This window comes from Trachurus trachurus (assembly GCF_905171665.1).
Source record: "Trachurus trachurus genome assembly, chromosome: 21".
NCBI classification, from domain to species: domain Eukaryota; kingdom Metazoa; phylum Chordata; class Actinopteri; order Carangiformes; family Carangidae; genus Trachurus; species Trachurus trachurus.
The window spans coordinates 13,064,732-13,081,635 of NC_139899.1; the positions used below are offsets into that span (position 1 = coordinate 13,064,732).

Here is a 16,904-nt window from a genome sequence, read left to right on the forward strand (position 1 = left end):
CCCACTTGGCAAAATGCAAGCTCTACAATTGAAATTGGACATCACAAAGACACAAAAACATACAAGAGTGCACATTGAAGTTACCTTAAGGAAGCACAACACAGATGGTTTCAGCAGTTTTATTTTTATTTTTTGCGTGTATCCTAATTATCCTAATTAAAAGTGGTCTGGCAAAACTAATCATTTCTTGAAATATCCACAATGTTTAGAAATAGGATAAGGCTTGTTTAGCCTGCCATGAGAGGGTTAAACTTAATGATTAAAATAAAGGAGTAGTAAATTCCTGTATCTGTCTTGTATGGCCATTAGTAAGAAGCAGGTGTGTGTTTGTGTGCAGATGGTGAGACTTACGTGGACATTTCTTGACACAGAAGGCTCCATAGGTGTACTTTGCCCTGGGGTTGTGTTCCAGTTGGAAAGTGGTGGGGCTGTAGACAAATGGCTGGGGGCACTGGGTCACACATGCCCCACTGTCATTGAAGTTGGTGCAGGCCTGCAAACAAAAATAATAGTTAGCTTAAATAATGGCAAACATCTAAATCCTCTACTTTACTTAACGGATGAGGGACCCAAGTCAATAACATATTTTCTCACTTATCCCATGTACTGTAGCAACAAACAGATAGCATAAACATGAGGACGAAAACATTAATTTAACTACAAGACAATTAAAGTGAGATTTCCCTCCAGAGTGGTCTTTGGTTACCAGTAAAGTGGTAACATTACTGAATGGTTTGGACAGAGAATAATGACATGCCCAATCAAATTATCACAAAGGCGGTGTGATGTGCCTTTTAAGATAATATATAAGACCAAGGTGGGGAACAATAAGGTTGTGGATCTAGCAAAAACTGCATACTGAATTGGTTTAATTAAATTTAAATCAAAATGTTATGAAAAGACAGAAATTAGACAGTTAATAAGCGGCAGTCAGGACTTTACTTTGTCATTCAAAGAGTTGCTCAAAATGACTTAGTGATTTGAGAGTGGTAATAAATAAGTAATATGAAGAGAACTGTGAAGAATCAAGAAGAGCAAAGAATAATGACCCAGGAGTAGCCTGTCCAAAGTCAAGCTGAGAAGCTCCATAAGTGATGGGCTCTGAATTACAAGCATAGAAACAAGTCTAACATGAAGACAGATGAAAATAAAACTGATAAAGCACACAGCGATCAGCCAGGATGGAGGGGGTGGATCTGGTGACGTCTGTATTTAACAATGACACTCATGTCAGGAGGAAATGGGAATTAAATGTCATTTAATGATATTTGTCATACAAGTGGCATTTTAACACTGAAAAATTGAGCCTGGGAGAATTAAACTCTTTTACAGAACTACCTTGAAACAAAGGAGGTAAAATGTGTCATTACAGGAAATGCAAAAATAAAATATGATCAGGAGATGCTGCTGGGCTTTATGAGATATGACTGGTTTAAACCTTTTTTTTTTTTATAGAAGGCTGAAAAGTAAATGCATGCGTGTGGGTGTGCACGAGTGTGTGCACATATCTGTCTCTGAGTGTGTTGAAGTGTGATGACTTACAAAGCAGTCTGTGTCCTTAGGTCCATAGCAGCCACCTGCACACTCACGATGGCAACAGTCACTAACATAGGGACCAAAGCAACGTCCGTCACACTGCTCAGCGCACACCGTCTTCGTTACTGTGGAGTGACAGATGTAGAGCAGAGTATAGGGAAGAGGAAAAAAATACATATATCACATAACAAGTAAACACCTGAACAACAACATGTCACAGTGGGACAAATTCAAGTGGCTAGAAGCAACTTAGAGATGGTGAATAATATTTATGCTGTCTAAAGAGCAAAGAATTAAAAAAAAAAAGCACACTAGTAGAACAATAAGTATAGCATCATGTAGGCAAAGCTATTCAACCGAATAGTAACCTAATTAATTTGAAAAGAAAAGCTCCCATGTGCCTTCACAATCACATTCCCTCACCACAAGGTAATGGATACACTTTTGTATGGCATAGTCACAAGAGTATGCATCTGTGTGGTGAATAAAGCCGTAGCTGAAGCTGATGTCTGCCACCTACTAGCTGTCTTTAATCATGTCTTACTTCTCTGAGGTGGATGAGACAGAAAACACAATGATTCCTATTTGACTCATAGTACTCAGTGTCATCCCGCCATGGAGAATGTCTGTCTGCCCTTTTCTCACGTGTCCGTCGCAGTCATGTACGTAGCGATCGCCTGTGTGCCTCACTTCTTGACAGCCATATGCAAATGTACACAGGAATCTGCCATTTCACACACAAAGACAGGTTGCAGTTTAAGTCATGAAATTAAGAGTAGCCCTTTTATTTCTCAGCTCTTCATTTGTATTTGTTACACTTGACAGCATCTGAGTGTTTAAAATTTGCACAGGCACTACCTGGGATTCCAAGTGTGAATACAACGAATGAAATATGCATATCAACACAACAAAAAACAAAAACAAAACAAAAGCCTTTGGTGTGTGTCTACATGAGTGTTGTGTCTCTTACATTTCAAGAAATGATGCGAGCTTGCGGAGCTAGTTCAGGCTATAGACTGTAAAAAGAATGGACGTAGCACCCGTGACGTTACCTATTGGTTTGGGGGAGTCTGTTTTGTGCCTCTACTACAGGCATTTGAACTGCGGCATCTTGGATTTTAGTGGGAGTCTACTTTCCATATTTGGAGAGGTGCAGCGGTTTGCCGGCCGAGAACCCGCCCGCTGAACTCGAAGCAACCAATTAACGGCCGGTAACTTCAAACCCCCCCCCCCACAGTGTTCACGGAGGTGGAAACTATCGGTAGAGACCAAAAAAATAAAAGTCCCCAGGCTGTAAATATGTTTTTTTAAGCTGTAAAGTTGGCTATTTTAACATGGGGGTCAATGGAGAGTTGCTCACTTCCGGTACCAGCCCCCAGAGGTCGGACGGGAACTGCAGCTTTTTGAACGCGGAAGTGGTCTTCACTTGTAGAACCCACAACTCCCCCCGTGGCTTAAACACCCCTGTTTACCTGCTCATCCCTGGTTATGCTGTTGCTGCCGTTGCTATTTTCTGCTCTGCTGTTGCTGCCCATGAGGTTTTGCCCTGCTGCGTTAGCATCATTGCCGTTGTCGTGCCAAACTATCCCTGATAGGAAGTGTTCCCTGGCCGTGGGAGTGCGCGTGCATCCAGTGAAGGTGGAACTGATACTGCGCTTGATTTAATCTAAATATAGGAAACTACTGTACGCACACTTGCATTGTTGGATTCATCGTTTAGTGTTCTAGTTTCATCAGCAAGGTTTTGCAAAGTGGCTCGTCTATCAAAATAATTAGATTTAAGATTTAATCTGTACGTGTTATTCAACGCACTATTTACTACACTGAATTGAGAAGAAAAACCGAGGCAACCACATATTTGTATTACTATAATGGGTCTTTTGACTTGTAAGCACTTTGTTTTGCATTTTGTATGTATGAAAGGTGCTATATAAATAAATAAAGTTTGAAGTATCCCTCTTGCTGTGCTCCTTTCATCCGACAGTTGTCAGCGCTATTCAAATGATAAAATCGGCTAAAATTATGAGTGCTCATGCCATGTAATCTGCCTTCAATTAATGTACTGTTGCTTCCTATTCTCATCTCTCCAGGATGTTGTCTGGTGGATTGCCGGGGAGTTTTGCACTAATTTTCTTATTCTCCTTAGTTTCCACAGGAGAGCAGAACTGATGGAATCTCTGCTTCTGTTCCCATATACAGGCTTCAGCTGCGGGTAATCGGCCTGCTGCAACCATGCTCAAGAATATGCTACCTATGCTGTGCTTCAGCTTGCAATGCTTACACTCAATAAATTATTTGTTCTCATTTCAGAGTTGTCTGACTGAACTGCTATTAATTTAAAATGATATCACTGTTGGTTCACACTTCCATGACATGACCCCACATCCCATCTGTCACGAAAAATCTGAAACAATTCAATTCCCCTCTTTTCTGAGAAAACCAGCATGCACTGGTATCCAATTTCCCTGCTCTGTTGTGTCCACAATCAAGTTAATGGAAAAATTCATACAAAACAATGGCAACTTTCTGGCAATTCTAATAAAATTAGTGTAGAAAAGACCAATAATGAAGGAATACAAACAGAACAACAGTCACTGGATATTCAGCCCCAATTTTATGATCCAACTTGCTGAATAAGGTGAAAACAAATTAGTTGCAGATGCTTTAACTGAGAGTGAAACAGTAACTTCTCGCAATATTCATTCCCAGAGAAAATAAAAGTGTTAGTAGTGTACAACATTACAGCCCCAGAGCTGGTGTGCAAATGTGCATGTATTTGTGTTTACTTCGTACACACAGTGTTTTGATGTGTGCTGCGTTTCCCTTTGGGCTTTGCAGTGACGAGATACTATCAAAGTGATGGATACAAGCCACAAACAACCCACCAAACACACATGCAAATATACAGACTCGCACACTTCACCCTATGCCTAACATGCCATCAGTGGCATTCCATTAACAGTGTCTGGGCTAAAATGAAATGGCCTCCTTTACTCAAGACACTTTGTCAAACAAATAACCTTGCCAGCTGAGAGACGCAACACTGTTGATCAATTTGGCTTTAAACTTCCACTTTAAGAAGAAGAAGAAAAAAAAGGCTGGTGATGACAAATACAAAAGAAATCCATCTCACAAAATATGCCTGGAAGCTTCCATTTGAACAGGCGGTGGACAGCAGCATCAGTCACAGGAACCACTTGCTCTCACTTTCCATTTACATGAGCTAAAATATGCTTTCCACATTTGGTTTCCAAAAGAACCTCTTAAATAACCATGGGATTTCTTTTATTTATTTTTTTGCCAGCAGAAACACTTTCTTTACCTATTGAAGTTTTTCTTAGAATTTCTGCAAATGTCACTAAGATGTAGTTACGTAGTGACTCAACATGATATTTTATCTCAGTTAGTGGTTCAAAAAGTAAAAGAGTTCACTAATAAAAAGTTACAAATATAAAAGTTATAATAAAAATAAAATATGATATATTTTCCTCCAATTATCTTGGGGTTAACCAAAACTCTTGAGAGAGAAACTTATTGATTTGAGAATTAAGAAAATGCAAATACATGAGATCACCCATCTTCGATCTGATCCCAGTGGGACATTTTGCAACTATGTACAGCATCCTCCTGCTGTTCATCTTATAAAATAAATACCGATTCATTCATTATATTACAGTCTCACTGTCTCTCTCTCCCTGTGAATTTAGCAGGGATTGTTTCACTGATTAATTTTGTAACATGACAAACCACAGTTCACTATTTAGATTTATCAGTACTGTTTCATTGTCATTACTTTGAAGCAGTAGTGTTTTCTAAATGCAGTTAACATCTTAAGTAGCTGATGAACACAGTTTAGCATTTACCTAATAAGTCATTAGAGAGAAGGATGTTAGCCAAACTGACATCCATCATGGACAACACCTCTCACCCCTACATGACACTGTGGGGTCCCTCAGCAGCTCCTTCAGCAGCCGATTCATACACCTGCGGAGAGGTACCGCAGGTCCTTCATTCCCGACCGTTGTCAGGCTATACAACACCTGCACCAACTGAATCATGTTGTAGTCACTGTCGTCACTTTACCCCTGCAATATTATTTATTTCTATATTATAGTCACTTACACTGAAATATTTTATTCATATAGTTTATAATGCAGTATGGTTATATCACTGTCACTTACTTTGCGATATTTGTATATCATGATCACCTTACATTATGATATTTTTTTTATTTCATGCATACCTGCTGTATTAGTATATATTTATATTCATATCTATATTTCTATCATTGTCACTTATGTTGCAATGTTTTTTATATCAATGGTCACTTTACACCACAATATTCTAATTTCATGCACACCTGCAGTAGCATTATTTATATTATTTATACTTATATTTATATCATTGTCACTTACATTGCAATATTTTTACACCATAGTCACTTTACCTATCAATACTTTTATATCAGGCCACCTTATATCCTTACTATATCCTCAGTACTTGTTTTGCACATTGCCTGGTTGAAGGTTGATTTGTTTTGTTTATTGTGTCTATATTTTCTGTCTGTTGAGTTGTGTTGTGTTTTCGTTTTTTTTTTTTTTAGCCCTCTCTATACTTTCTTTCTTAACTTGGCTGATGTAACAACTAAATTTCCCCGTTGTGGGATGAATAAAGTACATCTAATCTAATCTAATCTAATATGTTTCCTCAGAACAAAAATTAAGCGAAAAAGACAGTCAGAAGCACTTAGCCAACCATAAAAGACAAAATTATATACTTGTACTGAAATGCACTCAGTTGATCTTAAAAACAAGTTGTTTCTGGGAAAAATTGGTAGAATAACCAGTAAAGTATCAGCATTGGCTATCTTGAAACCATTTCATTCTTTTGAGTCTAATGAAGGCTGCATTCACATTTGCAGAAACCTAGTGTAATGGAGGTCTGCGGGTATAGTCACAGTCACGAGGTACCAGTCAGGAGAAGTGACGGTGTGTGGCGGTTAGCGGTACTGAAGTCAAACTCACTCACCCATAAAAGACATGCTAATCCACTTGCCAAGTGGTCACTGACCTCTTGGCGAAACGGTTAGCATCGTCTCAGGGCAGGCCAGAACAACATCGGTCACACTAGCACACTAGCATTATGTTTAGTGTTAACTGAATGGCCTGGGTTGCTCTTGAGGTTCGTCAACAACCACCACAACAAAAAAGTCTACGCTTTCTGCATATAATTAAAATGATTACTTACAAGATGTCTATGGCTATAAATATGAACATTAAGTGGTCCTTACCTCCTAACAAATCTTTTTCTTTTTTCCACGATGGATATTTTGACTTGCAACAGCAGGAGATCCACAGGTGCAATTAATAATGTTAACGAGCAGTATTCCACTTACAGTGGATGTGCTGGTGTCGTAGCCTGAACAACCAGCCCTGGCTCTATCCTGGTAAACCTGAACAACATTTATAGAATACTGAATATTTTCACAACCATTTGCAAACAAATTCAGGATTCAGCCAAGATTCACAGATTCACTCTGCAACAGGCGATTTTTTTTTTGTTTACCTGGAATTTGCTACTGCTAGTTTTGCGCAACATGGCTGAATATTTGTCAGATTTGGAGGTTGTGGACGACGATTCTGAATACGATGGACGTCCCTACCGTTTAAAGACAGATTACATGGATGTGGAGCTCTTTGAAAGGAGGATACGGAGGCAGAGAGAGGAACAGCTGGTCAGAGAACAACAAACCGCTGCACGTCCGCGAATATATGATAACTGGTGGTGTTGTTGTGGAATAGCACTAGTGAATCATAACAGAATATTGGTCAAATGAACGAGTTTCCCGGCAGATAATGCATTATTTAAAGGCTGCATTTTGGTGCCCTGATCACTCCCACTATATGGATATACGCGGCTCTTGAATGGTTCTAAATATCGTCCGAAGTACTCCTAAGTTTTATGGGTGAGTAAATTACCGTATTTTATGCCAGAAATAAGGTTGAGGTTGTAAAAAACTTCTCCTTCAAGTTCTGTTCATCATCTACTTCTAAGAAAGAGTTGAACTGTAATTTATTTCTTAGATGTATTTACTTTCCCCAGAGGTGCTGACACCAAAAGCTGCTGTTTATTGTTGATTTTGAGACAGCTGAATAATGATTCTTTAAAATGTCACAGTATCTTTGAAGTAATTTTTCATTTGACATTTTTCACTTACTCATTCCATGTATTTCAGCACAATAAAATTAAAGGTTGTGAGGGGGAAAAAAAGGCATAAGACTGAATCATGACACCCACATATGGATGAAGATAGAGAGATAGCGTGGCAACGTCTAAAAGGAGGCAGACAGACAGGGCCAGGTCTTATCGAGGGCTGGTCTGTGACGTGCCGTTAACAGGTCCTAGTCAAACAGTTCATTCCTCATTATCTTAATGAGATCGTGGCCACAGAACAAATAAGATGAGACATGCCAGGGTTGGAAGGCAGATGAAGTGGTCAGTGCGCAGAGTGATGGAAAGAAAGGAGAGAAACTAATGGTGAAGTTAGTGCAATCAAGAGGGAAGAGATATTCAGTGAAAAAAAATGAATGTGATTGCTTTTTTGTCTGTATGAATAAGTACAGGCTGTATTTAAAGTTTGGGTCATTTCACTTTCAGTGTGTGCTATGTATGTCAACACATGAGACGAAAAGTGTGATCATAGTAAAGATCAAGTCTGCCTGCCCAGATAGACACAGATGCAAGTGATGATAAAAAAAAATGGATGGATGTACATCTGTAAAGAGTAAGGTTTAGTATCTGTGACAGGAGACTGATAAACTCTGTGTGCATGTGCGTGTCTGCGAGAGAGAGAAAGGCCCACAGAGAAGGCGAGGTGTGTGTAAACCCTGAGAGAAAGACACTGATACATGAAGTGAGAGCCAAGGTAAGATGACTGGAGTTGAGGGAATAACTTGGAGCTCTCCCCTGCTGGTGGACTCAATAGTGTATCATTCTCACACTGTCTTCCAGCTGCCATTAGCCAGTCGGAGAGGAGGGAAGTCCCAGCAGGGAGGTTTGTGGTATTTTTATGGGGGGTCGATATGTGTGTCTGTGTGTTCATGTTGGAGCTGGGGGGTATTTCCACAGCAAGCTCCTGAACACTTGTAGCCTATAGAGCTGCCCCATTTATCATGCCTGAAACTGAACTAGCTAAACTGCCACTTTTCTCGCTCTTTTCTAACAGAGTAGTAAAAAAAAACCCCACAGTATTACTTAAAATAGCTTTTTGTAAGTTTTGCTATTCTGTCATAGCCAATATTTCCTTTAACAGTTGGACATCCATTTTCATACTGAAGGCAACCCTTGGAAGGCAAACCTCTTGTTTTGCCTATTTCTTCTAGTGAAGTAAGCATACTAACTAGCAACCAACAACCTAATTGACCCGTCTCGTCACTGTCTGGTACCTAGTCTGTGGTGTCCAGTCTGCTGTGAAGAAGCAGTTCTGCTCACAGGGTGTAATAACCATGAGCTTTCTACTGCAGCATGACAACGTTTGCGGCTTGCATTTACTTGCATACGTACCAGATACCATTTCTGATCATTTCTGATCACTGAAATTGTCTGATTTGAAGCTTTGACGCATGAAAATATCATGAAACAAGGCAGCAGCACATTAAGGATAGACTTCTCTAAAGAAAATACCCTGAACAGAACCTTTTACCACCAAAGAAATATCTATATCTTTGTGAGTAAAATACTGTATCTATATAAATCTTAATCATCACCTAAAATTATTAATGTACTTACAGGTTTGACATTGATCCTCTTTGGGTCCCCAACAACGTCCATTACAGGAACGATGGCACTTCTGACCTGCACACAAGGTTGGAGACGGAGATGATTGGCATTAATGATGCTACAATATGAATGCGCCATTCAGAAAATTTCATGGTTCAGTTCGATTTGGCAGGTTGTGCGTGGCATTAAGCAGCAGGTGAATGAACGCAGGTAGTCTGTATTTTGAATTAATTTGCTTACTTGTGTGGAGCAAGTGAAGCTGCATTGAAAACATCCATTCCAAAAGCTGCAGTGCAGGTGGTCAAGCTAAGCTAACTGGCTAGGCTATGAAAAGGTAAAGCTAATATGTCCAAGTTTAACAGGCTGACTTTGGCATGCGTCTATGAGGTTAATCTGTGTTTACAAATAAACCCCTTTTTGGAATTAATACATTGATTTTGAACTGATATAGACAGAATCTCAATTGATACTGGGAATACTTTTTTTTTTTTTTTTTTTTTTTGCATAATTGGCACTTGAAATGGATGCTTAATCGTAAGATCTGATCAGACCTTGAAGCTTCATTTTAGTTAAACCTGAAAATGGGCTGGAGGCAGTCAGTTGGGGTCTGTGTGCATTCAAGATCTGAAGCCCAAATCGATCCAAATAGTGAGTGAGGTTGAAGGAATTACTTTGGCTGTGGTTTAAATCCACCTACTGTTTGTGCTTGTGTGTGCCCCCTTTGTGGTACCTTCTATGTAACATAATCAAGATACAGTTAATCAGAAGTGCATTTCAAGCACTTTGTGATGATAAGAATCATGAAAGACATAATTTGCGAGAAATCTAGCCATTTGAATACTTGACTGGGTTGGTGCCTATTAATAATATGACATGATGATGGTTTTTATCTGAATTGCTTGTGATAATTCGCAATTAACTTCAAAGTTCACCCACCTTTTTTTTCATATGCTGTTATTATTACCAACAGAACTAATGATCAAACCTGCAGTTTTTCAGTGTCACCATTATCTCTCCTGTATGTTTCATTGTACCCTGCTTATAAATACTTAAATAACCTTGGCACAGGTTGTTTTTGGTGAAAATAAGACAAGTCATTCTGTAACTCTACTCTAAATCAGCCCTGCATGAAACCAGCACATCAGATTGAGATAAAAGCAGTAAAGCAGAAAAAAGCTGCTTCAAACCCTCAGAGCTTTAGCCAGTGCCTTTCTGTGGTTTTTGGAGGACTTAATTGACTGTCTAGTAATTGACTACGGGGGAAGTGAGCCTGGATAAGTGCAGAAGTGCTGTCCTCTGTCCATCAAGCCTCTCCAGATGAGAGCTATTAGCATTGAGACTGACTCTATTCCCCCAACACGAGCCTCTCTATCTTCTGCCCTGCTCTTCTTCCTCGTCTGTGCCCCTCTCCACCACACATTTCATCTCTTTCATTCTCAATCCATCGCTCACTGATTCATCACTCCTCTGTGGTTCTTTCACTTAACGTCCAACCGTGTCTCTTTTTGTCTTTTTCCAGCCGGTCCCCCTTTGTTTCTCTGTTTCTCTAGTCTGTTCCCCTCAAACAAGCACTTTGACAGCAACTGAGAAAGAGAGGTTGACAGCCTTGACTGTATGAAAAGCAGCATACAAACAGGATAGTAAAACAAATGTCAGCCAGCCGTAAGTGGTTGTCTGACAGTGCGCAGAACCTCTGCTGCACTTAGACTTACATCTCTGTTCTCCTCTGAACTTGCTGCCCTGTGAAGTCAAAGCCAAAGAGTTTTCATTTAGTGTCCAAGGTCTTCACTATCTCAACTTATAAATTCTGAGACCTAGAATAAACCTGTCCCACCACTCTCCCTGCACCATAATCTTCAACAGCTTTCTTAAAACAGTCCCTGAAGGTTAAAATGTTAAAAATGCTGTCAAACCAGGGCTAGAGAGGGGCATAAAACAGAGAGAGGAGGAGGGCTCCTGACTAAAATGAACACGACATGCACCAAAATACACAACATTCATGCCACAAATAAATCTTAAGCAATAACAATGTGAAGTTTCTGTCTCCACAAAGAATGAATTTAGGATTATGTTCTCAGCTGTGGATTACAGGTTTGGAGATCCTTGATCTTTTAGAGGAGTAAAGGACTTGAATCAGAGTCAGGGTCGATCCAGGGCTAACAGGGCTGCAGGAGGGAGGGGGATTGAGCAGAATATCAATGCCTTGAGCTGTTAATCTGCGTCTGAAGCCTTCAGTTAGTGCTGTGGGAGAAAATCCAAGGACAGACTGTCTTTTTTTTATGTTCCATAATGATTATTATTTGATTTCGTATTTGCAGACGAAAGAGACAAGACAGCTTAAAGAATCACAGATTAAAAAAAAACATCAACAGATTTAAATGTCAAACAGCTTGAGCAAAAATAAATTAATAACGGAAGCAGAGTGTGTTAAGAGGTTAAGTAAATGAATGAACAGAATAAGGTCAGAAGAGGTGCCTTAATGCATCTTTACTTTACTGACAACCACCAGATACCCCCAATACCCCTCTAGATTAAGGTTGTACATTTTTGCCATAACAAATTTCTTCATAACTCATAAGCATTAATTGATATGTCAATGTGGATTGGTTAAAGTGAATAACAGAATGAAGTCTAGATGAGATTTTGTGATAATGTTATGTTCTGCTGCTCATACAGGACTTATCGTGAAAGGAAACAGGGAACTCTCTTCCACAATTTCTCTTCATTCATGCTTTAAAAAGACTTGTACTGTAGATGTTAACAGAATGGCCACACATATACTTTTAGAACCTAATTTTGAGTCCTCTTGGAGTCCTTTAAATCTGGATTCAAAAACCGTCAACTTAAACGTTCCTATATTTTAGGTTTTGATATCCATTCGTAATGGTAGCAGTAGTAACTAACCCTCAATATAGTTTTACATCTCCTCTTTCTCTTTGGAACTCTAGCAAGAACAGAGTGTTTTGTGTCAACCTCTAAGCTTTTATTCTGATTGGCTGCCTGTTTTGTGAATAATACCTGGCCTAGCCATGTAAGTAATGAATTGCAGCTTGATAGAGCGAAACAGACAAGTCAAGACAGACAACAAGTCCAAATACTACTACACTGGCTCTTACGTGATATATTGGCATCTCTGAACATTTTTATGTCTTCTAGTGTTAATAAAATTGAAACCACTTAAATAATAAATAAATGAATTAAAAGTAAAAAAAAAAAAAAAAAAAGGTTGGGTGGTGAGTTGGATGTTGGCCATGCTGGGCATTGACTGTGTGCAATTCTCGGTGGACTTAAAGCAGAAGTGAGTGATCCGGTCGTTTTAGCTAATGCTGCGTTCCAGGCAGGCTTTTGAAATCGTAAATTACAGCTTCAAGTCACAACTTACGACTTTGTAGCGTTCCAGGCAACCCACTCGTGTTTTTCCGACCTGTTTTACCGGTGAAAGTCACTATAACGGCCACTCGTAACTTTCGACCGGTGAACTCGTACCAGATCGAACTGGAACCACTTCACGGTCGGAAAAATACGAGTTTCCTTGAACGCACCATAACAGTCCTCGTCGCTACGTCACCACATTCACGGCGTTCCTTGGCTGCACACACAGCCCTGCATGCCGTTCTCTCTCCTCATTGGATAAAAACTGTAGGATACGATAAATGTTTTCTCTTCGGCTCAGAGCAGAGCAGAGGGACTGAGAGACCCGTGTTTCAGTCCAAACACTCTATGTAAGTGATTGCTGTCGGAAGATATAACTATTTAAGACTTATATTAACACAAATATATCACTCACTTCTGCTTTAACTTTCTGATGCTTTAGTATTTATATATATATTTGAATTGCATGGCAACAAATTATTGTCACCGTTTTAGTTTGTCTTTTTTCTGTTCTCTATTTGTATGCTGTGTTGTTTTAAAATGTTTTGTGAAGCACTTTGTGACTTTGTGCTGCAAAAAGTGCTATATAAATAAAGAATTATTTAATATGGACTCAAATAGTAAATCATATTGTAAGCAGGGAATGCAAACCATTGTCAGCGCTTTGTAAGAAGCCTTGAAATGAATATAACAATAACATAAAATAGATTTTCCCATGGCACATATTTAATATCAAAAAGAGAAATGGTTTACATACGGTGTGAAAACCTCAAGGTTACAGGTTTAATACGCTGATTGGTGAGATAACAGGAACAGTACTCAATTCCTTATTATCATTATATACCAGATAATATGTTATATAATAGACAGATTAATCTGTATGCAAAATACAAATATTGCGGAGTGCTACTGTAGGGAGTGTGGTAAGAAAAAGTGAGATCACCAGACCTCTGTATCCTGCTCCTCATCTCTGCTTGAGACAAGCATCTCAAGGCTACATTAGCCACTGCTGCTTCATTGATTTTTAGACTTTTTATAACTGTCCTTCACGGGTCCAACAGTGCTAAAATCAGCGCAGTACCCCTTCAACTCCCTTCTGCCTCAGTGCTGCTTATTGTCCAGCAGATTACACTTTGTTGATACTGTGCAGCTTCCAAGTTGAACTGTGTGAAGTCTGGAGCAACAAAATGCTCTCAGTAAAACTGTAGAGGGAACAAAGGTTTAAGTGAGATCAAGTCATCTTGTCTTCCATAATTGGAGATGGTAACTTACATGTAACACTGCTGTTTGTGGGCACCACCACAGGATGGATGCGTGGGTTTTTGACAATGTCTTGCCAGTGGATTGTGTCCGCATGACACAGAAACTTGTTCTGGTCGACATAAACACCCCCACTCAGGATCTCTGTGGAGGGGAAAGAGAGAGAGAACACATTCAGTATACAGAGACACACGCCGGGCTTTCTGGGTACTTAACCATTTCTGCCTGGAGGATGCACGTAATTCAGCAATCATGCTACCAGCCTCCTAATGTGTTTTTAAATTGCCAGCTTTTTCCCCCATCTCATTTTATAATTAACAATTGACATGGCCAGACACTGCATTTTTAAATCAAAATCATTTCCGTACTTGAGGACTAGATTGGATAGGCACTTTAACCTTCTCTCTCCACCTGAGGACGGCTGGGCTTTTAGGTGGAACAGGTGATCTTGAGACTCACATATTCGATGATGGAGGTTTGTCGTGAGGCTGCCAAGACAAAGCCATGTCATATTGCAGTTATTACAACCTCTGATCTTTTTCCCATTTTGTTGTTTTCTCTTCCCATGCTGTGAGCAGACGGAATCAATTATGCCCCAATGCCATCACATCCATCTAGGATTTAAGCCCCATTCAGGGACAGCGGCCTGAACAAGTTTGTAATTTCATATTTCATCAAGGTTGTGGGATGTAAGTCAGGTATCTTGCCATAATAATATGTATTGCCTTGTCCAACTAATGATTGTCAGACTTATAGGAGGGATTGATTCCTTTCGCCCCTCACACACACACACACAGCGTTTGTTGAATGATTGGATACGGAGGGCGATTCAGAATATTGTTGTGCAGGAGTTTAGAGAATGCCTAATCCTGACTTTTATCTGAGAGAAAGAGAAAGACGAATAAAGATGGGAGAAAGCCACAGAGAGACGAATGGCAGAAAAGAAAAAGGCAGAGCGAAGCCCAGTAGCAGATTTGCATTATTCACAGAGCTTGTGTATTCTCTATCTCCCTACAAACAGATTACTGACATAGGACTGAAAACGATGAGACACATAATCGTGCACGAGACGCCCTGCCAGCACCGTCCAGAAACAACCAAATACAATATCGTCCCACAAAGGCCCGATAAAATGATACTCCTTAGATAATAGGTGGTGGTGGAATTACCTCCACAAGCCCCCGTCCCCCAACCTCAGCGCTCCCTTTCTAGCTCGATGCATGTGTGGTGGGAGTCAGGGAGAGAAATTAATCCTGCCTCTCACCACAGGAGGGATATCGCTCGGCTAGGAAGAGGACGCGTCTCAAATTCAAATTGTTTGCACAATGGGATGCTGCTGGCAAAGTAGGGCAATGGACAAACCAACAGACAAAGCAAAGCAGTTGTTATGATAAAAATGCCAGCAGGACATCTCAACCCTGGTTAAGCAAGATTCATGTACATCTTCCAGGCATTCACCTCCATCCTGGCTGGGTGCATTGGAAATAAAGCCAGAGTGTATTGAATTCAGGTGTAAACACATCCAAGACACATTTGGCTGCATTTAAAACTAGATTAAGTTTCATTCCCCAAACGTGACAGAAACTGGGGGAGGGCTCCAGTGGGCTCTGAAAGTACTTGCTAATTTATATTTTTTTTATTCAAGTTTGAACGAATGAATTACCTCAGCTGTCTGACTCTGTCTAGCTTCAACACTTCACAGCAGTTTGAAAATGATGAATGAATGTGATCATTTGACCACAATATCTTGAAGTGACACTGAGTAGAAAATGCAGCCACAATCTCATTTCTGTTTAAGCAATTTGCTCTCTCATTTTTCATTGACTTTCTGAGTCAACAAAAACCACTAAACAATACATAAAGAAAGACCTTGAATTTGATCGTTGTGTAGTTTGCACACTCGGACCTGAGGGGAAGTTTGCTCTTCTGCACAATAAACACAGGCCTGCTGCAGAAAGATAGATAGACCTTTAATCTAACTGTATTCCATCTTTCCCATACTGTATGTGTTTCCGAGTGAGTGTGGAGAGACAACAACACTGTTTCTTCATATCTGAAAACATGGTCCATACTGTAATCATCGACAGGGTTAGGTATGCAGCAAATTAATAGACAACAGCCCAGTCATGATGAATTTGCAGCATTCTTGTATTCCACTAATTCTAGCTGGACATGAGCAGCATTCAAACTCCCAACACCTACTGTATAAGCAGACTGTTCAACCTAGTCACAACTAGTGACTCAACACCATCCAGAAGGCTCCACCATTCTCACAATTCACCAAGTTTAAAACGCTGGATAACAGTTTAATGGCTCTTTGCTGGTGCTTTTTCTCAGGAGTTCCAATGGCCTCTGTCACCAAAGTTTGAATTCAGAAACATTTATTACATAATTTCCGAAAAACAACAAGCAAAAACTCAAGCAAGGCTTTGCTTTCATTACAGGTACAGTAAATGCTTGGCTTGCACATTCGCTGGGTGTGCACTTGGTGGCCAGGGGGAGATCAATGGTTAAATCCTGATTGTTTAGTGGGTAGAGAAAATGTCTTAATTAGTTTTTTCAGGTAGATGCTGCTCATGTCTCCCTCCTCTCCCACCTTGTCCCAAGAGCAATTCAAAGTGTCTCTGAATGAGCGTATGGCTTCCAAAGGCACTGCAATCTTCAGTATCAGGGCCGCATGACCATTGGAGGAAAACAATATGAAATTCAGGGAGGCAGAACAAATGTATGCAGGCAATTATTTTGATGGTAAGTGCTTGTTGTGTGTGTGTTTTTTTCTTTATTGCAGAGTGGGGATGAGTTTGATTAAGACTGGGAGGCAAATAGCAAACCAAAGATCAGAAAAAAAGCCATATTAATGAGTTTGTGAGAGGGAATTAGTGTAGACTGTTTAATGAAGAAATATGTAGGACAACAGAAGCACTATAATAAATGGCTGATTTGCTCCAGTGTTGGAG

General features: G+C 39.9%; 1 protein-coding gene across 2 annotated transcripts in view; it reads right to left on the minus strand.

The window, feature by feature from the left end:
* erbb4b (erb-b2 receptor tyrosine kinase 4b) overlaps positions 1–16,904 on the minus strand; it is a gene marked incomplete at its 3' end in the record, with an annotated part of 352,419 nt that overhangs the window by 88,415 nt on the left and 247,100 nt on the right. For both annotated transcript variants that reach the window (XM_083996270.1, XM_083996269.1), the window contains exons 4-7: positions 13,960–14,091; positions 9,325–9,390; positions 1,543–1,661; positions 352–493 (exon numbers count right to left, since the gene is read on the minus strand). In XM_083996270.1, the coding sequence (XP_083852396.1) occupies positions 352–493; positions 1,543–1,661; positions 9,325–9,390; positions 13,960–14,091 (459 nt within the window). The remainder of the gene's footprint in view (positions 1–351; positions 494–1,542; positions 1,662–9,324; positions 9,391–13,959; positions 14,092–16,904) is intronic.